The sequence below is a fragment of the Colletotrichum chrysophilum genome (genome assembly GCF_026319265.1).
Source record: "Colletotrichum chrysophilum strain AFK26 chromosome Unknown scaffold_190, whole genome shotgun sequence".
In the NCBI taxonomy this organism is placed as follows: domain Eukaryota; kingdom Fungi; phylum Ascomycota; class Sordariomycetes; order Glomerellales; family Glomerellaceae; genus Colletotrichum; species Colletotrichum chrysophilum.
In genome coordinates this window covers 31,893-54,694 of record NW_026517477.1, presented here as the reverse complement: position 1 = coordinate 54,694, position 22,802 = coordinate 31,893, and the positions used below count along the sequence as shown (strand labels likewise).

General features: G+C 49.4%; 4 protein-coding genes across 4 annotated transcripts; all 4 read left to right on the top strand.

The window, feature by feature from the left end:
* Window positions 1-2,373: 2,373 nt before the first annotated feature.
* Window positions 2,374-4,805, top strand: COL26b_012786 (uncharacterized protein; the record flags this gene model as incomplete). The annotated part of the gene is made up of 3 exons (XM_053185422.1): window positions 2,374-3,328; window positions 3,381-4,051; window positions 4,104-4,805. 3 exons carry the CDS (start codon window positions 2,374-2,376, stop codon window positions 4,803-4,805), a joined length of 2,328 nt encoding a protein of 775 aa, XP_053030638.1.
* Window positions 4,806-5,219: 414 nt separating this feature from the next.
* COL26b_012785 (uncharacterized protein) lies at window positions 5,220-6,401 on the top strand (the record flags this gene model as incomplete). The annotated part of the gene is made up of 1 exon (XM_053185421.1): window positions 5,220-6,401. The coding sequence occupies one exon, from the start codon at window positions 5,220-5,222 to the stop codon at window positions 6,399-6,401; it is 1,182 nt and encodes a 393-aa protein (XP_053030637.1).
* A 1,424-nt stretch (window positions 6,402-7,825) lies between these two features.
* On the top strand, window positions 7,826-9,632 carry COL26b_012784 (uncharacterized protein; the record flags this gene model as incomplete). The annotated part of the gene is made up of 3 exons (XM_053185420.1): window positions 7,826-8,101; window positions 8,398-8,762; window positions 8,828-9,632. 3 exons carry the CDS (start codon window positions 7,826-7,828, stop codon window positions 9,630-9,632), a joined length of 1,446 nt encoding a protein of 481 aa, XP_053030636.1.
* An 8,070-nt stretch (window positions 9,633-17,702) lies between these two features.
* On the top strand, window positions 17,703-19,232 carry COL26b_012783 (uncharacterized protein; the record flags this gene model as incomplete). Its single annotated transcript, XM_053185419.1, has 1 exon — window positions 17,703-19,232. The coding sequence occupies one exon, from the start codon at window positions 17,703-17,705 to the stop codon at window positions 19,230-19,232; it is 1,530 nt and encodes a 509-aa protein (XP_053030635.1).
* Window positions 19,233-22,802: the final 3,570 nt, after the last annotated feature.

The window sequence follows — 22,802 nt, the reverse complement described above, 5'->3', positions numbered from 1 at the left end:
TCAACAGTTCGATTATTGCGACCCAGAGCGGTCATTTTCAACAACCGTCGTCCAAAGGGCGGTAGGATGCCCGACGCTGCTGTTAGCAATTTTAGCTACGTCTTCTCGACACCTCAGCCTCACTACCGGATACGATTCTTACATTGGAGATCGGTATCATCGTGAATGTCTCTTCTTACTCATACCCATGCTTGATGACCGACGTACTCTACTGCACGAGTCCATCTGCGCCGCAACGGTTATTCTTCGTTTATATGAAGAGCTTTACGGTACGTCTTTCTTCCCTTCTAACCTTTTTCTTCGCAGTTTGCCGCCTGGAGGCGCACCTAGCGCTCACATTTTATAACGTAATGCCTGTGGATTCTAATGTTCACTCGCACTTTTCAGTACCTCTGTTAGGGCAAGACACGCGTAGCCACTTTCTAGGAATCCATCTTTTCGTTCTCGCACAAGAGTACCAAACTTCCGGGATCCGCCGAGCAGCCTTCCTAGTTGCACTTCGACAAGCACTTCGACAAGAAATCAATGTGGCGTTTTCAACAAGGAAGCCGACACAGCTTTTGACGAAGTGCCTTGGCTTCAGGAGCGTTGCTGAGCTAAAGAACGACTGGGACTGGACGATTTACATCATTGTGCTCTGCGCCGAGCTCTTAAATCACTGTTACTGCAGCCCCAGAGACGAATCTGCACAGTCCTGGACTGAGCTTTCTGCGAGGGCTGAGGATTGGCTGGAAAAGAAACCTATCTCGTTCGAGCCTCTTCAATGCCGGGAAAGAAACGAATCTGATCGGGTATTTCCGGATATCTGGTTTCTCAATGACTGCCACGGTAAGTGAAACGAAGATGGTCGTTGTTTTGTATTGACAGTTCGCTTACACGGACTACGTAGTGGCCGGTCATATTTATTATTTAATGTGCCATATTCTGCTGACGGCGTATAGCCCGTTATATCCACGCGTGGGACCAGAGAGGGTCAAGGCAATGAAACTTACAGACGTACCTGTTCTCCGTTTCTCAGATAGCGGCTGTCATTGACGCCAAGACAGGATATTATCCGGGACGACGTTGGAAAAATATGCGGCATCGCATTATCTAATACGCACACACGGCCGGCATTATTCAAAGCCTACACGGTGATAATGCTATGTAAGTCAAAGTTGTGTTCTCTCTCGTGTCGTGTATCCGTATCTCCGACATGTCATCGGGATCAAGGCGGCGACTTATTTACAGATCGGGTGGAGCAGCAAGCTCTGCTTGACCTTCTTATCAAGACCGAGATCGATCTGGCGTGGCCAACAGCGAGTTCGCAGGACTATCTCAAGAGCACATGGAGCTGGAATTAGTCGAGGTCCTCACCAAAGTCTATGGGAAACCCGTATGGCACCATCTGTCGCGGCGGTGGGCGGTTGTAAGGTTTCGGCGACAAACTAGAGTCTTAATTAGTGTTCAGAACCTTTCAATTCTATTGCCGAAGTTTACCCCATTTCTGAGCAAAGCCTTCTTGGCATTCATCACGCGGGGCTTCATATTTCCGTGTAAACCCCAATATTGGCGGAGAGTCCGCTGGCAAGGGGTTTACCCGAATGGAGTCAGCGGCATTGGCATTCGCCGTGTTGAGCCAGTCACGGCGCCCGGGTACACTTCGGCCGGCGTATTTGTGGAGCCCCGTGGGCTCCGGCAGTGCTCCGACAGGGTTCCGGAGGTTGCGAGTTTAGCCTAAATACCCGAAAGGCACTCTCTTGGAGCAAACTGCGGCGTGTTTTTGCTGACGCATTACCCCCGACTCCCGCAATTCCGTCTCATTTTCCGACGCTACTCCGAATCAGGAGCGTGCCACGGTACCGGAGCCGTCAGATGAGATTCAGATGCTTGGATCCTGTGATCCATTGAAAGAAACTCTCTGATTCAAGAAGTCGGTTAGGACGCTGGACTTGTACTTCAAATTCGTTAGATCCGATCGAATTCATCAGAGTACCTCTTAGTACCAGTCCAAGTTCAACCCCGCGTTACCCGGTACTTGTGCACCCCGAATTCGCCATGGCCACCGACCACAATCCACTTGATGTGGAAGGCTTGATAAGCCAACTCACACTGGAGGAAAAGATTGACTTGCTTGCCGGCCAAGGGTCATTCAGGACAACGGGTCTCCCTCATCGCGGAATTCCAGCCTTGATAGTGAGTTGCGGCACCCTCTCGGGCGGGGAATCAACTGTCTTACCCTAACCTAGACATCGGATGGACCTCATGGAATTCGAGGTCGCCGAGCTTTTCATCGGGTGAGTACTCCGAATCAAAGTGATTGCGAGTGAAGCGTGCAACTCATGGGCCTCACAATACTCGAGTTGGGCTAAGTGACTCTAGAACCCGAGTCCCATGTTGCCCTCCGCAACTGGCATGGGGGCGACCTTCAACAAGGAGCTGCTTCACAAAGTCGGAAACCTCTTGGGTGAAGAAGCCAGGGCTCGAGGTGTCCATGTCCTTCTGGCACCTACAATCTGTCTGCAAAGATCTCCACTGTTTGGCCGTGGCTTCGAAGCCTTCGCGGAAGACCCTTATCTGAGCGGCATTTTGGGAGCAGCGTATATCAATGGCGTCCAGGAACGCGGAGTCGCAACGAGCGTGAAGCACTACGCTGCCCACGATCAATCTGACAACTCCATTGAGGACAACGTCTGCATGACGCAGCGTACGCTACGAGAGGTTCACATGATGCCTTTCCAGCTGGTCATGCGAGACTCGGACCCTTGGACATTTATGACCTCCTACAACAAAATCAACGGGATCCATGTCAGCGAAGACCCCTTGCTCATGAAGCAGATTCTGAGGGATGAATGGGGCTTCAAGGGCCTGGTGATGAGTGATTGGTTCGGCACCTACAGCACCTCGGAAGCCATCAACGCGGGCCTTGATCTGGAGATGCCTGGGCCCACGCAGTGGAGAGGAAAGTGCCTCAGTCTGGCTGTCAACAGTCGTAAGGTGATGCGTACGACGGTCGACCAGTGTGTTAGAAACGTACTGAATCTCACCAACAAGGTCATGGATACGAAACCTGAAGGCTATTTCTCTGCTTCCAATACGCCGGAGCAGCAGGCCTTGATTCGGAAGTTGGTTTCCGATAGTATTGTGCTTTTGAAGAACGATCGAGGGGTGCTACCTATCAAAGGCTCAGAAAAGAAGAAGATTGCGCTCATCGGAGATCACGTCAAGAACCCCGCCTTGAGCGGCGGTGGGAGTGCTGAGGTCGAGCCTTATTATTCCGTCACGCCGTATGACGCCATCATAGAGGAGGCAGGGAAAGAGAACGTTGCGTACGCTCTTGGATGCCATTGTAAGTCAATACTTGAAGATGCGCATAGCGATTGCATGCTGAATTTGCTTAGCCTTCAGATTCAGCCCCCTGCTGAAAAACTTGAAGCCCCTGAACGCAGAGGGCTTCGGGTGGTCAATCGAGGTCTTCGGAGAGAACCCAGATGAGAACCCCAACGCCGAGGTTCTGCTTTCTGCGACAGCAGAGAAAGAACTAATCGACGTCCCCGAGAGCTTTCATGCGACCCTGCCGAAGAAATTCTACGCCAGGGCCCGGGCGGTGTACACACCAGAAATCACTGGTCCCTTCCGCTTCGGCTTCAGCACATCAGGAAAGGGCAAAGTGAGGCTCGACGGCAAGGAAGTTATTGATCTGTGGACGGAACAACCACCCAAAACTGGTCCCACGCCATGCTTCAACAGGCTTTCGATGGAGAAGTTCTGTGACACAACGCTTACTGAGGGTAAAGCCATCAACATCGAGGTCGTACAGGTGAACGAGGACTTGGCAGGCGGCGTCGGCACAGCTCTCACCCTTGCCGGTCGCGTGGGTGGCTTCGAAATCATCGACGAGGACCTTGCTATTAAAGAGGCAGCCGACCTGGCGAAGAGCGTTGATGTTCCGATCGTCGTCACTGGTCTTTCATCCGACTTTGAGTACGAGGGTGCTGATCGTAAGCATCTGAGGTTGCCTGGCCGTGTGGACGACTTGATCCAGGCAGTTCTTGCAGCTAACCCCAATGCAGTGAGTACATCTCCCGATGCCATTCAGACCACATCCATAACCAAAACCACAGATCATCGTCACGCAATCTGGCTGCCCTATCGAGATGCCGTGGGAGTCACAAGCTGCCACCCTGGTCCACGCGTGGTTCGGTGGACAAGAAACCGGTCACGGACTCGCAGACATCCTTTTCGGCAAGACGAACCCGTCCGGTAGACTCTCGCAAACGTTCCCGAAGTCCGTCAAACACACGCCCGCCTACCTCAACTTCTCAAAGACGGACTACGACATCGTTTACGGCGAGGGCGTCTTCATCGGCCACCGATACTACGAAGTCGTCGACCGCGATCCGCTCTTTTATTTCGGACATGGCCTCTCGTACTCGAAGTTTGAGTACTCTAAGGTTCAGGTCCCTAGCACGTTTGAGCCGTCTGCCGGACACAAGATGACGATCTCTGTGGATGTCACGAACAAGAGTCCTTACGATGGTGATGAGGTGGTCCAGGTCTACATCCATGATCCCGAGAGCACCCTCCAGCGTCCCGTTCGGGAACTGAAGGCTTTCACGAAAGTGCATCTGGCTGCAAACGAGACAAAGACTGTCGAACTTGTCCTTGACAAGTATTCGCTTTCATACTGGTCTCAAGAGCGGTCGAAGTGGCTGGCAGAGGCTGGAGAGTATGTGGTAATTGTTGCGTCCAGCTCCAACCCGAAGGATGAAATTCAACGAGCCAGTTTCCATCTGCCAAAGACCTTCTTCTGGGAGGGTGTTTAGGGTAGCTCTTCATGTGTTTATAAACCCACCGTCTTTCCTGACTTGAGTTTCTAGACAAACGCCACTTCACAATACAATTAGAGTCTTTTTCCCCAGCTCATGATGACCTCCTACGTGTGCCGACTCCGAGAGAATGAAGCAGATGGCACCCAAAATCTCCGGGTCGAAATACCGATGGCGTGCTCGAAGTCAGCCGACGGCGGCGATAAGCTGTACTGATCGGACGATTACATGCAGGATGCGATTTCGACATCTCTCCTCACTCATGCGTGATCATCAACTTACATAACCAGCACGACTTACTGAACATAATATCGTTCACATCCCAACTGACGATGTAGGAATGTGCTAGGTATCAAAGTGTATGAGGACCACTCCCTTTTCAAAAATCATCTCCCTAATTCATTCCTGGAAATGTCCGCAACATCAGTCCGCGAGGGCGGCCCAACCCTCAAAGGCCCCTTCGACTTCCCCTCCTCCCCGCTATCCAAAGCATCCCGCCAGCCCCTCCTCCTCGGCCTCTTCCTCAACCTCCAAGACATCAAGATCTCAACCCACCCAACCAGCAACACCTGGACCTTCGACTACAACCTCGACCTGGTCCGCAAGGCCGAAGCCCTCGGCTTCGAGCTCGCCTTCAGCCGCACGCAGTGGCTGCCCAAGGGCGGCTACGACGGCGAGGCCTCGCTCGACGCCTTCGTCGCCCTCGGCGCCATGGCCGCCGTCACGCGCTCCATCCTGCTCATCTCCACGATGCACGTGCTCTACGGCCCGCTGCACCCGCTGCACATTGCAAAATACGGCGCCACGCTCGACCACGTCGCCAAGGGCCGCTGGGGCATCAACGTCGTGACGGGCCACCGCGCGGTCGAGCATGAGATGTTTGGGCGCCAGCGCATCGAGCACGACAAGCGGTATGAGATGGCTGGGGAGCTATTTGACGTCGTGAACAGTTTGTGGGGGGAGACGGAGAATCTATCGTACAAGGGCAGGGTGTCGTCATGGCAGCTGGAGAATGCGTGGATCACCCCCAAGCCGGAGTTTGGCAGGCCAATTCTGATCAATGCCACGGGGTCTCCTGCCGGGATCGAGTTTGCGGCGCAGTATTCTGATCTAATCTTCATCACGTCGCCTGGGACAGCGAATATCGAAAGCGCACTGGAGACGCTGCCGGCTCATATTGCCACGATCAGGAAGGTTGTCAAGTCTAAAGGGCGCGCGGTTAAGATTCTCATCAACCCCATCATTGTATCTCGAGATACGCCCGAAGAGGCATGGGCGTACGCCAGGAGCATTGCTGAGGGCACCAAGGTGCAGACTGGAACGAAGAAGTTTGGCACCGCGAACGGCAACTATGACAGCGATGCTCACGCGTGGCGGGGACGCAAGGGTGAGCAGGAGAAGCAGGGTCTAAACATTGGAGGAAACATTGAGATTATCGGATCCCCGGAGCAGGTTGTAGAACAGCTCGAGGCTTTGCACAAGATTGGGATTGACGGTGTTGTCGCGAATTTCTACGACTTCGCGCCAGATCTGGATTACTTCGGGCAGAAGATACTACCCCTGGTGAAGAAGGCAGGATTACGGGTTGACTGAATAGATCAAGCCAGTCCAACATCAAGTCCCTTGCTGTTTCACCCGCTCTCAGAAATGCCTATCACTCAACAGAGTTTCTGTGAAGAGGGCAGATTTTATAAGGATAAAGACTCCGACCGACCTCTGATTAGCCAGCCCTTGGACCAGGACTATCTGCAGTAATCGTAGAACCCCGGCCCGGGCTGGAATGTGATTCCGAGAACAGCTAATAATCTGTGCGAAGAGCAAAAAGGAAACGACGATCTTGAATATCACTATATATAGTCCATACTGACCATCCCGGCCCGAGATATCGGGATCCGCAGCCATCCGCCGGGAACCTCCAAATCGAGCAATCGCTGCGTTCCATTGTGATGCAAACCACATCCGCGAACCTCTCGCGACCCAAGCAGCTGGCAGAACAAAGTTCTATCCGAATCCCTCGCAAAGCGCCACGGCGCCACAAGCAGAAGCATCGTCCCAATAGCTCGGGCGATCCCCCGGCCCCATCTGCGTCATGTGGCTTGTTTGACAGATCGATCACACTTGGATCTTGACATGTTCAGAGTAGATCCCGCCCTTAGGCTCCTCTCTGTCGGTCGAGTCAGGTGTTAAGAATCTTTTCGTCCGCAACGCAGCACGAGAGACAGACGTAGTATCTTCAGGCCAGAATTCCAGGAAAGTGCTTCTCTGCCAAGTCTAGAACAACTGATGTCCTGATGATAAGCTTTTTCGAGAGCCTGTCTCTGTCGAAACCAAACGCCTGCGGGAATGAAGTGAGACAACACGCTGTGATGCGGCGATAGCAGTGGGGAAGGGGAGGGGAGAGCCGGTCTTCCGTCCCTCGCGAAAGCGTAGACGAAAATGCCAAGACCGAATTTGACGACATGCTCTAGGTTGGAAGCGGAAAGCCCTTCAAGGGACTTGTTTCGGTGTTTGCTTCTACAAAACGGAGCACCGGCGATTGCTTGTCGCACTTCGCTTCTTGTGTTGTTGGGTGGGTGCGAATCGGCGGCCCATTTGCGGGTGGGTAGTCCTGTCCCAGATCGCCGGATCCGGAAGACACGACGCACAACTCCGGGCGAGACATCTACCGAACGCGTGCGGTGCGACCCAGAAAGCCCTTTGTAGCGCCAACTCTATCCAACGCCTTGCCCTTGCCTTTGCGGTCTGATATTACCCTTTGAGCGTGCCCCCTTCCTTGCTGCTTGCCAAGGGGTCCTTTTCCCTTCTCTTCCTCCTTCTTCCCCTTTCAATCTGATCTTCATTCCCGGGTGTGTTGATATTGTTTTCTTCGACGGCTACGAGGCCACAACCTCGCCAACACAAAACCACGCAGGAAAACGAAGGCAGGAAAAGCGAACCGACTTGGAGAGTCCCGTCACTCGAACGACGGGACCCAGCCCTCTCAAATGCCTTGCGCACGTCGAAGGTAGACACTTCACATGCCGCCGCCGCCGCCGCCCACGCCAATGTTGATCTGGAACGGCACGGGGCCGGTGAAGGACATGGAGGCGAACAGCACCGACGACGCCTCGTCAGCGGCACCATGGGAGGGCACGCTGCCGCCCGGCTCGCTCGACAGCCGCTCCGACATGATCCTCGCGATCGGGATCGTCATGACCGTCGTCGCGACTGTGTTCGTCGCGCTGCGGGTGTATGTGCGGGCGTTCATGATTAGGAAATGGGGGGCGGACGATACCCTGCTCGCGTCTGCTTTTGTAAGTGAGATGAGGTCGGGAGGGTCCGGAGGGAAGACAGTTGTTAACGTCTGAGTGGAATGGGTAGATTGCCGTGGTTTTACACAACTCCATGTTGTGCGTAGGTAAGACACTGTTACCAATCTCCCGTTTGCTGTGGGCATCTCAACTAACACCGCAACATCAGCTACAAGATTCGGACTGGGGAAACACATATGGATGAACTCCATCAAGAACCTGATCAAAGGCCAAAAGGTACTTACCTCAAACAACACTCATCCAGCAACATCTCCTAGAAAGCATCTGACCCTCGTCAGATATCCCTCTTCGTCATCATCGTGTACCAGGTCGCCTTCGTCACCATCAAAATCGCCTTCCTCTTCCAATACCGCCGCGTCTTCCCGTACTCGAAAGTCGAGCTCCTGTGCAACATCGGCATCTGCTTCCTCGCCCTCTTCGGGATCCAGCTCCTGGTCTGCGCCGGCGTCAGCTTCGACCTCATCTACAGATACACCTTCTTCGACACGCCGATCAACGTCATGAGCTGGTGGATGGCCAACGCCTCGATACACCTCATCACCAACGTCCTCATCTTCATCATCCCGATTCCCTTTCTGGGTCGTCTGCAAATGACGAGGACCCAGAAGCTCGCCCTTATTGCCAGCTTCGCGCTCGGCCTCCTGTGAGAACCCCCCTTATTCTGCCATACATGAAAGGAGGAAGGGACTAACGCATCAACCCCAAAAGCACCTGCGCCATCTCCATCATCCGAATCGCGACCATCCCCAAATTCCACCTTTCCATGGACCAGACATACAACCAAACCCCTACAATAATCTGGTCCATCACCGAGCTCTCCGTCGCGATAATCTGCTGCTGCATCCCCACCCTGCGGCCCCTCTCCCACCCGTCCCACTACTCCGCCAACACAACCGGGCCCCGCGAGTCCTTCATGAACCCCTTCCCGCCCCCCGCCGGCAGCGGCGCTCCGCGCATCAGCACCGCCCATACCGCCGACCGCGGCTCCTCCTCCATCAGCGGCGAATCCGACGTCGTCGTCATCCGCAAACCGCGCTCTAGCTTCTGGCACCGCAGCCGCAAACAAAGCGACAACTCGACCCTTAACGGCGACGTGGACGAGATCGAACCGGTGCCCGTGCTCGCGACGGTGATGCGCACACCGACGATACCAGTGACGCTCGTCACGACGGACCCATCGTCGCCGGCAAGGGTGGAGATGCCAGTGCTGGAGATCAATGGGCTGCGGCGGCCGAGCGAGGCGACGGTCAGCAGCGGTGGCGGCGCGGGCGTACCGCGGCGGACAAGGAGTATGCGGAGCAGTATCGTCAGCGACGGAAGCCTGGGCGGTTTCGGCAGGGGACTAGGGAGGAATCTGAGTCTGAGGAGGCATATGAGTGTCGCGCTGACGGAAAGAGATTCGGATGACGATGTGTATTATTTTGGGGTTAGTGAGGAGGAGGTTGATCTGGAGTGCCCGACGCCGCTTAGTCCGCCACCGAAGAGTAGGCAGTCTATGTCGGAGAGTCGATGATGTTATTCTTATATCTTGTATTACTACCAAACATTTCACGAGCGGGGAATAGAGCGAAATGAATGCTTCGTCTTGATTCCAAGTTATGAGTGCTGTTAGTTTTAGGCCTCCCCGTTTTGATGTCGCCGTTATCATTCTGATAGCAGCGGCTCTGGTTAGACATAATGGCGAAGTTCAGGTGCGATTTATGTGTCAAATTGATGGCCTATGCTTACCTCCTACTTTTTGTCGTTGTTGTATCAACAGGAACATGGATACGCGCGCTCCGAGTATACGATGGCTGACTGCTCAGCGAGCATTTAGAAGCCTACCATCATCGGTGGTTGGGTGGTCTTGAACCCGGTTTCGCTCGAGACCGTCTCCCATTGATCAAGCCCTCTAAGCAGATGCTTCTGAGCCGTTTCGAGATTTCTGATGGGCCCAGTGAGAACATCGGCCTTTCTCGTGGTCCATGCGTGAGCCTCCAACCCAAACTCATCCTCAAGAATATGAACCGCATCGAAGCTGGAAGATTCGGCGGCTTCATGGAGGCCACCCACCGTAGACGACAAACAGACAGTCAACCATGAGCAGACCTCGGCACAGTCAAACGGACGGCGCGCGCTCCGACAGGTGGGTCCAGCAGACGGCCTCCCGTCGCCGACCGGGGAAAAACTTCCCACTGCCGGAGGGAACCCGCGGACGTTGACCCTCGAAATTGGCAATCTTGCCGGGTGGCTCATAGCCTATCAGCATGACGTCGCCGGTTTGTGTTCCTTTCACGGCACCCAACGGGAAAAAGAGGCTGAGCTCTTTAGTGAGCAAACTCAACAGCCTTTCATCGTGTGCTGCGGCACCTTCCCACATACTGAGAGCTCTTTCACCGTTCGTATGGCGTAGCGTCGGCGTCGAAAAATAAACGATATGTTGTGATGCCCTCAAGCATCTGAGGCAGCCTTACGCCTAGAGGAAGGTGTGAGGTGACCTACTTCTAACCTGCTTATTTAGACTAATAATATTCTAGTACGTTAGGATCTATTCCTTAAAAGACCCCTTACGTTAGACTCTAATTTAGAAGGAATTAAGCTATTTTATTCACATAGATACTATATATATGTTATATATAGTTAATAACATAATGAGTAACCGACCACTGGCCATAATTGAGGCTGATGAACCCAGCAGTGGAGGTAGAGAGCCTAGAACCAACCGTCCGTCTTTTTTGGAACAAAGCAGCACCATCAGACGGCTTGAAGTTGCCGGCTGGGCTGATCCTTTAGTGGACGACGGCGTAGGGAGCTTGGGCGGCGAATGCACGGATGAGCGCCTAATGGCCTGCTGTGCTGCAGGCTGTAGGCAGACGCCTATTGGACGTCAGCACTAGTGTGGAAGGGGTAGCTCGCCGCCGACGGCATATGTATGTTGTAAACGCAAGTTGGATTTCTCGCGTGCGTAATTATACGACAAACTGCTTCTGGCGACTGTTGTTCGCTGTCGAGTGCGGTGCTCAAGTCGCAGCACAGCATTGAAGAGCCAGCACGGTGGTTGGACAACGTCCAGCAGGCCAGACCGACGGGGGAGTCCTGGAACCCAGGAGAACGGAAGCGACGGTGGAAGCCTCTCACGCAACATCTGGGGCGGTCTGGGAAGCTCCCAGTAAAGCCAGTGCTCTTTCGATCGCGTCTGAGCGAACGGTGGCCCCATTGAAATCGTTCAAGCTTTTTGGGACTTTGGGGCTGAGGCATCGAGTCTTCCTGGCTGGCTGGCAGTGAAAAAAAAAAATAGGGAGCTCCAGTCTCCAGAGCTTCAAGGGCAAGCGAAGATCGAACCAAACACACGGCATGCACCGTTCGAAACTGTGGGCAAAAAGTGGTGAGCCAATGGCCGGGGAAGGGTCCACTTGACGGAACTGCCATGACCCAATTTGGAACATTTCGACGCCTTCCATCAAGACGTCTCCACCACCAAGCGGAGCCGATTCCATTTCGCCAAGAGGGACTTGAGAAGCTTCGCCACCACCAGGGGATCCGGCCGGTGAAAAGACGCGGGAATGAATGTCGATTTCGGGGAAGATCAATTTATCGTTTTCTTGGTTATTGAATGAGATCGAGTCGCGAGTCAGCCTGGGGGATATTTCGCTTGAGAGTAGCGATGAGTTTTTTTTTTTTTTTTCTCGCAGAGACTGACAGGGGAGGTATATCCTTCACCGCGTTTTGTGAAATGTACACTATATCGTCGGTGTACTTGTAATATGGCTGTGTCTTGGGTGCTGTCACGCCGTGAGGCGACGAGAGTTCAGACGGACGAAATTGGTGCTGAAATGCAGGGGAAGTGGATTCTTGGCACCACCATGAATCAAGGAGAAACATCCGCGAAGGCGCGTCATTGGGATCATGAGACCCAAGCAAGAACGCACGCGGGCGGTATGTGGGAAAGCAAAACGTACAGACGAACAGGCCGATCCATGCTATTGCTTTCTGCTACTATGGACTGTCTGAATGAAACCGTCCCTAGGCAAAGACCCTGATTAATGCGTTGCAAAAACGCTCTAGCTACTGGGTGTGTAACTTCTGGCTTTAAGGCGTGTGATTTAGGCGTATGTCTTGACTAGTAGGCTAGAGTAGGGATCTTACTAGGGGCTAGTTTACCCTACTATTAAACTAAATTAAGTAGTATTCCTAACTTGAAGGTTAGTTTATATATCTTATCTATCTCTTATTTACTTTCTAACTTACTTTTCTTCTTTCTTATATTATTAATAATATATAGCTATATAATAAAAAGGATAGTATTTAATATCTCTACTACTAAGCTTCCTAATTCTTAATAGTTAGGTTAATAATATTAATAATAGCTACTACTATTTAAACTAACTACTAAGTAATATATATTTCTTCTTATTAATTACTATAGATATATTTTTTATACTTAAAATAGGTATCTACAACGATCTTAGTTTATTTATAAACTTTAAAATATATAAGTAAGGTAATAATTTTAGAAACTTATTTTGAAGTATAATAAGATTTAAACATTTTATAGAACTTATAGTTACTTTCTTATTATATATCTACTTAGTAAAGTTAATAGATATTACTAATTGTATTATTAAGTAATTACTATTATAAGATATAGTAGTAAAGTAGATATTAATAATACTATACAAGAAGTAATTATAGCTAATTATAATGTTAATATTATTACTAAATATAGTATTAATAAGGTTAGTATTCTTATTAATTAGCTTATATGCTTTTTATACCTTATTAATAATCTTTTTTTATATAGATTTAGGGAAGTAGTATAGTTTTAATAAAATAATAGCTTTAAGTAGAATCTTCTTGATAATATACTAATATATATTAACTTATTTATAATAGTACTTATCAATATAGTTATAATACTTAATAATGTTATATAGTGAAAAATACTTTATTAGTAATTTATAGTTATACTTAAGAGTAAAGTGTTATAACTTAAAGGTATTAGTTAATATAATCTATAGAAGGAGTAATAAGTAGTTATAAATATAGTTAGCTTACTTTTTATAAGTAAGTAGCTAGTTATTATATATATAGTCTTTTTTTATATTAAGCGTAATAATAATAGCTTTTTTAATAGCTTTAATATATTTATACTTAGTTTAATAGAATTTTAGAGTAGAAAATAGTAATGTATAAACTTTATAGTATTATAGCTTTAAAAGTTAATAGTTTAAAGTTCTCTTATTGTAAATATAGTAGAGGAAGTAAGTAGTTTAGGTTTTACTAGCTTTAAAGCTAGGGAATACTTTATAGATAATATATTACTTAATAATAAAGTTATTAGTTAAAAAGTAGTATAGATACTATTTATAGCTTTAAAGTGAGTATTAAGCTTTAAGTTAATAAAAGTAGGTAGTAATAATATCTCTATTAGCTTTAATAGTAATAAAATAAGCTACTAATAGCTAAATATTAGTTAAATTATATACTATGACTATATAAAGTAATTAATTAAGCTAGTTAGTCTTATAAGTAATATTTATTATAGTAAAGTAACTATAATAAGCTAAAAGATTAATAGAAGTTAACTTAGCCTAAATACAGCTATTAGTATTAATATAATTATTTTAATATTACTTAATATTAGTATATTTATAAAAGTATTTTTATAACTATAATAAATATAACTTAACTTTATTAACTTATAGATCTTTATAATAATTAAGCTTAACTATCTTAAGATTAAGGTTTTCTTAGAACTACTTATTATTAATATTATAAACGCTTTACTTTATTAGCTACTTACTACTTACTAAGATTAATACTTTCTTAATAATCTTATAATACTTATTATAGCTTTAAAAATATAATAAACTTTAGAAGGTTTATAACTAAAAGAAATTTAAGTAGTAATAAAATATTTAAAAGTAGGAGGGATTTTAGCTTAATTAAGTTATATAAAGTTATAGTTAATATAGAAGCTATAAATAGTAGTAATCTTAATAATAAAGTACTTAGAGAAAGTTAAATTAGTATAATACTATATTACTTTTACCTAAAAAGTATAGCTAATTACTTACTATATACTTCTAGTGTATTAATTAGTACTCTGACTTTAGTACTCCTTCTTTTTAAAGAGTAAGTAGTACAAGAACTAACAGGTAAATCTCTTTTTAAAGCTAGGTATATACTTACTTTAGGTAATAAAGTAGTTACTAATATAAAGCTACTAAGCGTTAAATATAGTAGTATTAAGTATATAAGTAGTTATAAGGTTAAAAACAGTATTATATATAGCTTTAATATCTTTTAAGATAAAAAAGAGATTAGCTTTAGTTATTTTAATCTCTAATAAGTCTTAAAGAGAGTAAAAGTTAATAGAGGATAAAGTAAAAGTAGCTTAAAAGTAAATATATATTTAATGTTAATAATAAAAGCTTTTAAGTTAAAATCTATTTAGTTATTTTTATATAGATTAAGCTTATAGTTAATATATAGATTTAGTACTAAAAGAAGGTATACTTTATTAATATTATTAGTAGTAAAAACTTTAGTAAAGAGAACGTTAAATATATTCTACTCCTTAAGATTTATTATAAGTAGAAGTAATAATAAAAGTAATAGTAAAGTAAAGGAAAAAAAGAGAAAGTATTAATAAAGGTAATAGTAAAGTAGGTTATAAAGGGTAGGTTAATAAGAGAAATAAGTAGAGTAGAAGGAGAATAATCTAGAGGGGCTACTTAGTTTAAAAAGATATAATATTACAAATTAAAATATTACTTATATATTATATGAGTATACTATTTTAAGAAATATTAGATATTTAGAAAAAGTTAGGTTTTTATATATAAAAAATAATAAGATTATATTAGCTATAAATTAATAATCAAAAAGTAGGTTAGTAGTAGTAAGGGTAGAAGGGGGTGGAGGGTGGTGTAAAAGTTAGAAGTGGGTAGTGGCTAGAGCGTTTTTGTAATGCGTTAATTGGGGTCCAGGCAAACCGCGGTCCTAATACTGCGTATTGACTCCACGAGGCGATGCAGTTCCGTCGGCATCAGCTAGCAAGTTTGTTTTTGCAGTTTTGCAGTCTCTCTAGATTTAAGAATTGCCGGCCGCTGTGGTGCGCCGCGGCTAGCAGCCGCATAAAGCTAACCCCTAAGAGGCGCATTGCTGGCTGCCACCTGCGTCTTCCGTCTCAAAAAGTGTTGCTGTTGGTGGCTGTCGTCTTCCCGCGCGTCAGCGTCAGACATTGGATGCCAGCTGCAGAGATCAGATTATTAAAGGGACGATGCCAAGACCCAGTCGGTGATGACTGTGCAAGTCTGGGCGAAATGAGTGCAATGTCGCCTCGCTCAACTGCGGCCCCTTTCTGCGGACATTGTAGCATTTTTTTGCGGGTGTGAAGCCCTGGAAGAAGCAAGATCTTCAGTCAGTATGGTTCGCTGGGGAATACGATCGGGGGCCCTGTCCGTGGAACGGGCTGGCCATCAGGGAGAAGGCGACGTGAAGACTCACAGACGGGGAGAAGAGACGGCGGCGGCTTCGTCGGGGTCGGGGTCCTCTCAGTCTTCAGGGATCACAGTGTCCGGGTGCTGGACCTAGACTAGGACCTGGACCTGAACCGTACCGTGGTGTCGAGCATTCAGGGGACACACAGGCTGCGGTGTCGCTGAAAGAGAGCCGTTTGTTGTAACCGGTATTAGTGTCCATGTTCGTACAGTGTGACGGTGACTGAGGGAGAACCGACAGTTGCAACGATGGATGCCAAGACATGAGTCGACGGACGAATCAATCTCGATCAGGGCCAGAGTGGAAAATCGGAGTCCCAATCAATGCTGGCGGGCAGGCTCCAATCATCGCGTGAGGTGCTATTTTGTGCGAGGCATTGCTCAAGCACATTCATCGCTGGACCCCGTGTGCTTGCATCTGGAAGGGCCGGCAAGGGTGTCGAAATCAAGGAAGAAACCCAAGCATCAAGCGATCAACTTGGGCGCCTCCACGTGTCGATGGTGGTTCTGTGGCCCTGTTTCTGGCTCGTGTGAGCATGCTGGCGAGTGGAGGAAGAGCTGCAAGTCAGCGCTCAATTTTCTGATGTGCATCCATCCCACTGGAGAGTATCCCGGGACAGCTCAAGGCAGCGGCGAATGTTGGGACTTTGGGCAATGCAACGACGCGCGACGTGTGAATGGACGTGTGATGTGTACGCGGCCAGTTGTGTGAGGTGATGAGCCCAAGTCTGCGAGGTCAGACAGAAACGACCCCTTGGCTTGCATTTTGCTGCTGCTACGAGGGGCCTGTTTGGGAAGCACCTGCCTTCAAGCACTGTGAAGCTGTGAGAAGGCAGCAGGCAGCCAGCTGCAGTTGCCAGTAAGAGCACAAAAATGCTCAGGGAAAAAAAAAAACCAGAGAGAGAAGGAGCAGGGGCCCAATTGAGGTGGGGTCGCATGGCCCCTGTTTCAGCTCCGCCCCCTTGCCCTTTCTAGCGGCTCTCACTGGTCTTTCCACGGTGCCTGGGGCCCTGGGCTGGCAGTCGCGGTGCATGGCTCCTTCCCCGGGGCTGGCCGCTCTTACCCCCCCTAGAACTGACATTTTTTGGAGACGGCCGAGACGAGGAAACACAGGCTTCTCATTGGCTTAGACATGGTGAGCACACGCCGTTTGACGACCCAGCAGCGGGAAGGTGTCGCCCAAAGGGGAAAGGCGGCAAGGGGTACACATGCTGTGGCCTGCAGGAGAAGAGTCGGGAGCGGTGCGGTACGGGCAGTCACTGGGCAGGCAGGAGCCAAGAACTGGGCAAGAACCGGGCAAGAAGCACCTTCCGGCTGTCCAATGTCCAACGTGCCTGCTCTTGGGTCCTGCTTTGACGGAAGTTGGAGGGAGGAAGGAAGGAAGGAGCAGCAGCAAGACGGGACGCGACGGTGATGTATTTTGTATCTTTTTTCTGTCCCTGTCCCAGTCCCAGTCCCCGTCCAAAACCGTGATCCTTTGCCTTTTTTCTTCTTCGCATCCTCTTCAAGTCCAACTCGTCCTCTCCCGTTTTCTTATTTCCATTTTCTGGTCTCTTTCTCTCACCGTCAGGTTTCCTTACTATCACATCACTATCGCTGCTCAAACTCAATTCAGTCGTCGTCGTCGTCTCATCAGTCTCAGCTCGGCCGTCCGCTCACTCACTGCTGCACGCCTCAAACCTCCACCACACCACCACACCATCTTTATCGTCGAGACCCTGCCTGTCCTCCCACACACCATCCTCAATCCCGTAATCCCACCATCCCATCCCATCCTTCCGGGCCAGGAACACCCCTCCTTGCCTCAGCCTTCAACGTCTCCCGTTCAATTTCCTTGGCCCCTTCAGGCTACGCGCTTCATATACCCTCGACTCCCGTCCAGGGCTCCCGCGCTCATTTTCGACCGCCAATCCCTTCCTCGTTATCGACCTCCCGTAGTCGATCAGGCTGGACCACCGTTATCGAGGTCCTCCCCTTATTAATCACGCTTTCCCCGTTTGTGTCTTACACCAACGGACATGTCCCAGTTTCCAACCTCGCCCACCGACGTACCAGTAATCAACACATCTTTCACCGACACAGGAAATACTCCATACGTAATGGGCGGCGAAGACGGCGGCGGTATGGGCGCTCCTGCTGCGGGCGGCGGCGGCGGCGGCGGTGGTGGTCACAATGCCGCTTCCGACACCAACCACCAGCGACAAAACTCCGAGTCGATGAAGATCAAGCACATCCCCACCTTCGACGCCGCCGAGATGCGCGAAGCCATGTCGCCTACCGGACCCATGACCCCGAACCCTTTCAGTCGCAAGAACACCAGCATCGACCTCGACGACTACTTCACCGGTCCTCGCGACATCCTCAAGCACTCAAAATGGCCCCTGTTCATGCAGATGCACGGCAGCATTCTGCCCAAGATGATCGTCCCCCTACTCTGGATGTGTCTGTGGTCCGCCTGTATTACCTGCATTCACATGCTCAAGACCACGATGGCTGTCGACTCCGTCCTGCTGACCGTTCTGGGTTTTGTCGTCGGTATGGGTCTTTCTTTCCGCAGTTCTACCGCCTACGAACGTTACGCCGAGGGTCGCCGCTACTGGGCGCAACTCATCCTCGCCTGCCAGAACCTTGGTCGCGTTTTCTGGATCCACGGTGGCGATCCTGAGAACATTGACCGCAGACAGTCCCTGCTCCGCAAGATTGGCTGCATGAACCTGCTCCTCGCCTTCTCCGTCGCACTCAAGCACAAGCTGCGCTTCGAGCCTTACACCGGCTACGAGGATCTTGAGCACCTCGTTGCGCACCTGTCGACCTTCGCCCAGGAGGCCACCGCCGCTGAGCCCGAAAAGGTCCAGGAGAGAAAGAAGAACTTCTTCAAGGAGACGGGCGAGTACCTCGGCGTTTCTTTCGCCGCCAGCAACCCTCGCAAGACGATCAAGAAGGCCTCCCGCCCCCTCGGTAACCTTCCTCTCGAGATTCTCAGCTACATCTCTTGCCTCGTGGACAAGATGGTCGAAGACGGTCAGCTTAAGGTGCCGATGCAGCAGACCATTGCCTACAACAACATCTCCCTCCTCAACGACATCATGACCGGTACCGAGCGTGTTCTCACCACCCCTCTGCCCATCGCCTACACCATCGCCATCAGCCAGATTACCTGGGTTTACGTCATGCTTCTGCCCTTCCAGCTCGTCGGCAAGCTCGAGTGGATCACGATCCCCGCTACCGTCGCCGCCGCGTATATTATTCTCGGTATCCTCTTCATCGGCCGTGAGATTGAGAACCCCTTCGGCGAGGACGTCAACGACTTGCCCCTCGAGCTGTACTGCGAACAGGTTGCCTCTGAGCTGGACATCATCTCTTCGTTCGAGAAGAGCGACCCGTACGCCTTCATGGAGTCCGGCCTCAACTTGCCCCTCTTTCCCGCCTCCATGGCTCCCTACCCCATCTGGATGACGCGCTCCGAGAACCGCGTCCACACCGCCATCGTCAACAAGCACGACACCGTATTCGAGTTCCGTAAGAGGGTTGTCCTCGAAAAGGTCGCGAGCAACGCCGCCGGTGGCAAGTCGGAAAAGAAGACAAGTAGCGAAGCTACTGTCACCTCCAATGGAGATCACAACGTATAGATGGGACCACCTGTCCAACGCGTTGTCTGTTACGGTTTTCTTCTTCATTTCTCCCACTGTTGCATATAAAGGCTGGATGGGAATCGGGTTTAGCGAGCATTTTCGGCACGGGATCAAAAAAAGAACATCATACAGCGCCCTCCTCCGACAGGAGCAGAGCATTTGGCACAGGAACGGGTTCGGATCTTCCTTTTCATTGTAATTCAACCTGGAAACAAGGAACAGGTTTTGTTTTGAGCGCGGCATATTCTCTCTTCTCTTGCATCGTTGCAACTGCTATATATCCAAATTGATGAGAAAAAATTTAAAATCACGAAGACTTGCCACACACGCGTGCTTTCCAGCTATTATCCGACGAAGTACAACGGATTGTGACCACTCCTCGTCAAGTTGCGCCATCAGATGCGCATCCAACGTGGATTTTAGCAACGCCGATCCTGAGAACCAGTACCCTGATTTTCGGAAAGAAGCGATCTTAGGCAGTGACAATCTGACACAAAAACTTGGCTCCTGCCGAACATCCGTCTGGGCAAGAGTCCAATGGATGTCGGGCGTTCTAGACCAAGAGGTCGAACCGTCGGGGCGGCCCGCGTCTGTGTTGGGTTCGTGCTGTGGAGGCGGGTCCTCTTGGGTAAGGTCGTGTGTGGGTGTGGGTTGGGTTTGGAGTTGCAACGACAGGGGTCTGAAGAGGACATCAGACACGCTCCGCGCAACCGCGCAACGTGCATGAATTTTGAGGTGAGGGGAGGTGAGGTTGCAGTGAGAGTTTTGCAGACGAGGGATATTGTAGAACTTATGGGAGATGGATAAGATGCCACGTTGGATGGGGTGGGCGATGTGTTGTTTGGGGGTTGGGGGCTGTTCTGGGTGGATGACGTAAGCTGTCGACGTCTGGTGATGGGGTTTTGGTGAGAGGTGGTAAGTATTTTGGGTGTTTATGCCACATGATATTTGGGGCCTAATTAGTGGTTTTGTTTCTTTCATACTTGATAGGATTTACAGAAAGCTAGATCATAAGTATGTTTCTCCACTCGCACCTAGTGAGATGCCTAATATCACTTCTACTATTGTTATCTTATGTTATTGCAGTTATCATCATTATTATCAACGTCTCTTGTAATGCCTGTATACTGTGCTAGTTCAGTGTGTCATCCTCAGGAATCCTAGGCAATATGCTCGTCCCCATAGCTCTATTAGCTCTTGACGCAACCTTGGCTAGTTGGAGTCGCCATTGCCTCTCGACCGGCAATGGGCATCGCTCCGCCCACTTCTGCCATTCAGGGCCTTGGTCTGTTGCAAGATCCAAAGGCGTCTGATTGTTAATGTCTCTCTTATAAATCAACTCACGCAGTGATCTCGTATCAGCTTTGGTAGTGATGATTCCCGCAATGATCCAACTTCCTGACGAGACAGCGTAATGAAGAAGGCCTTTCCTTTCGAAGCATTCAGTATTCATGTTGGCACCTCTTCCAATGAGATACTCGACGCCTTCCTTGAACAACGTAGAAACTGCGATCGCTAGTGCGGTGTAGCCGTCCTGATTTTTCAGTTCTAAGAATTCCTTATCCCATTTCTCTGTGGCGTTTTCATCTTCCTGGTACTCGCACAACACTTGCGCCGACACGAGGCTTCTGCTATTCATGGCTTTCATCAAAGCTGTATCGCCGAAAATGTCCTGTTGTGCAAGAACATTCGCAATGGCAGAGCCCCAGAAACCAGTTCTGTTCATGCCGTCTATGATGCGACGGATTGCTTCATCGCTTCTATGTTCCGCTGCCAGGTGAAATGGCGTTCGACGTAGGTTATCCAGCGAGTTCCAGATGGCGTTGACTTGTCCGTGTTGCCCCCACACATCGAAAACAATTTTCTGTTGTCCAACCAGAAGCGTTACCACGTCATATGAGTTTGACATTGCCGCTAGGTGAAGCGGAGTAAACCCGTACGAATCCGGGCTGTTCCATGAAACCGCTGGCCTTGTGAGCAAGAGTTTAGTAGCACCTGCGTTCCCAAATAGGCTGGCAAGGTGAAGCGGGGTTCGATCATTGTTGTCCGGAGTATTCTCTCTTATTCGAGGCAACTGAAACAATGTATCCATTGAATCTGTACTATCGGTCATAGCGGCAAGATGGAGCGCCGTTCGGCCAGCCGTGTCCTTCGTTTCAGCCCCAAGAATACTGCGTGGATGGAGTTTGAACAACAACAAGGTCTCGTTTGCCATAGCTGCCAGGTGAAATGGTGTGTGTCCATTACAGTTGGCAATGGTTTCGTCGGCGCCTTTTTTCATCAAGTGATCAACTAGGCTGCCACAGCCACTCCGCACGGCACAGTGTAGAGGAGTACTGCCGTCGAGGCTTTGAGCGTTGATGTCGGCATTCCTCTGCAGGAGGATTTCCACTCTCTCCAAGGCCAACTTTACGTAGAAGTTTTCCGTTCTTTTGTCTTGCTGACGTCTTTCCCACCTTATGTCTGTACCCAAGTCATCGGAGTTCGCAATATCGAACTTCTCCGCATAGTCTGACGCTTCGGCATGGTCGGAATCTTCTCTTTGGGGGAGTGTCGTTTTGCTGGAGGGGAGTACAATCTCCGAGTTCGCGTCAACAGGGGCCTTGAAATTCGAACGCGTTGAAATTTGATATGATTCCAGCCATGTCGGTCGCTTGCTTGACCTCTTTGAGCGTCGTGGTAAGACAACCTCGCAGGCATGATGGAGTGGTGTCCAACATATCCTATCGCGAGCATTCGGATCCGCCCCGATATCCAGAAGCCTTTGGGCTTGGCGAGCTTGGAAGACCAATACCTCCTGGATATCCGACTCAGTGATTGACCCATTTTCGTCGTTGAAGGCGCTGTCGAGTATTCGGATCAAACGCGGCGTCTGATCTTCATTTCTGTGGCCTAGATATGTTGCACAGGACTTGTAGGCCTGCTGAAACATCTTTGGGTTCCGTAGCCAACTTGGAGAGGGAACTGTGACAGATCCCAAATCGCCCGACATCATCCAATGAAGCAGGCTTCTTCCAAATATATCGCGTTTATCCACTGGCCTATTAAAGGAGCCCTGACCTTCATCCACCACGGACGCATATATCGGCTGAAACCTCAAGTCTTCCACCTGGTCCCAAATCGATTCTAGGTCCTCCCCTGGGCCAGGACTCAAAACAAGCGGTGTTACGCGGCTGTAGACTTCGGCAAGTTTCATTATTTTGTTTCTCACACGGAGAATCCCAGTGCTCTCATTGCTCAGTAGCGCAGCCAACTGTTTCTTGACCGTGGTCATGTTGCCGGAACGGTAGGCGGCATCATGATTTGAGAAGAGATCATCCACCTTCGTATTCCCGATATTGAACTCAAACAGTACTATTGCGGCCAAAAATTCCCAGACAATTGGACTGGATGGCAGGAAGAACCTGGTGCAAATTCTATAAAGCCATTCATAGGCTACCCACGCCTTTGTCCAATTCCTTTCCCGTTCTTGTTCAGCAGCAGCCTCCAGAGCTGTGTCAACAATAGCACTGACGCCCGGGAGGTTATTCGAAGAGCTCAATGCAGGCAATAGACAGAGATAAACAT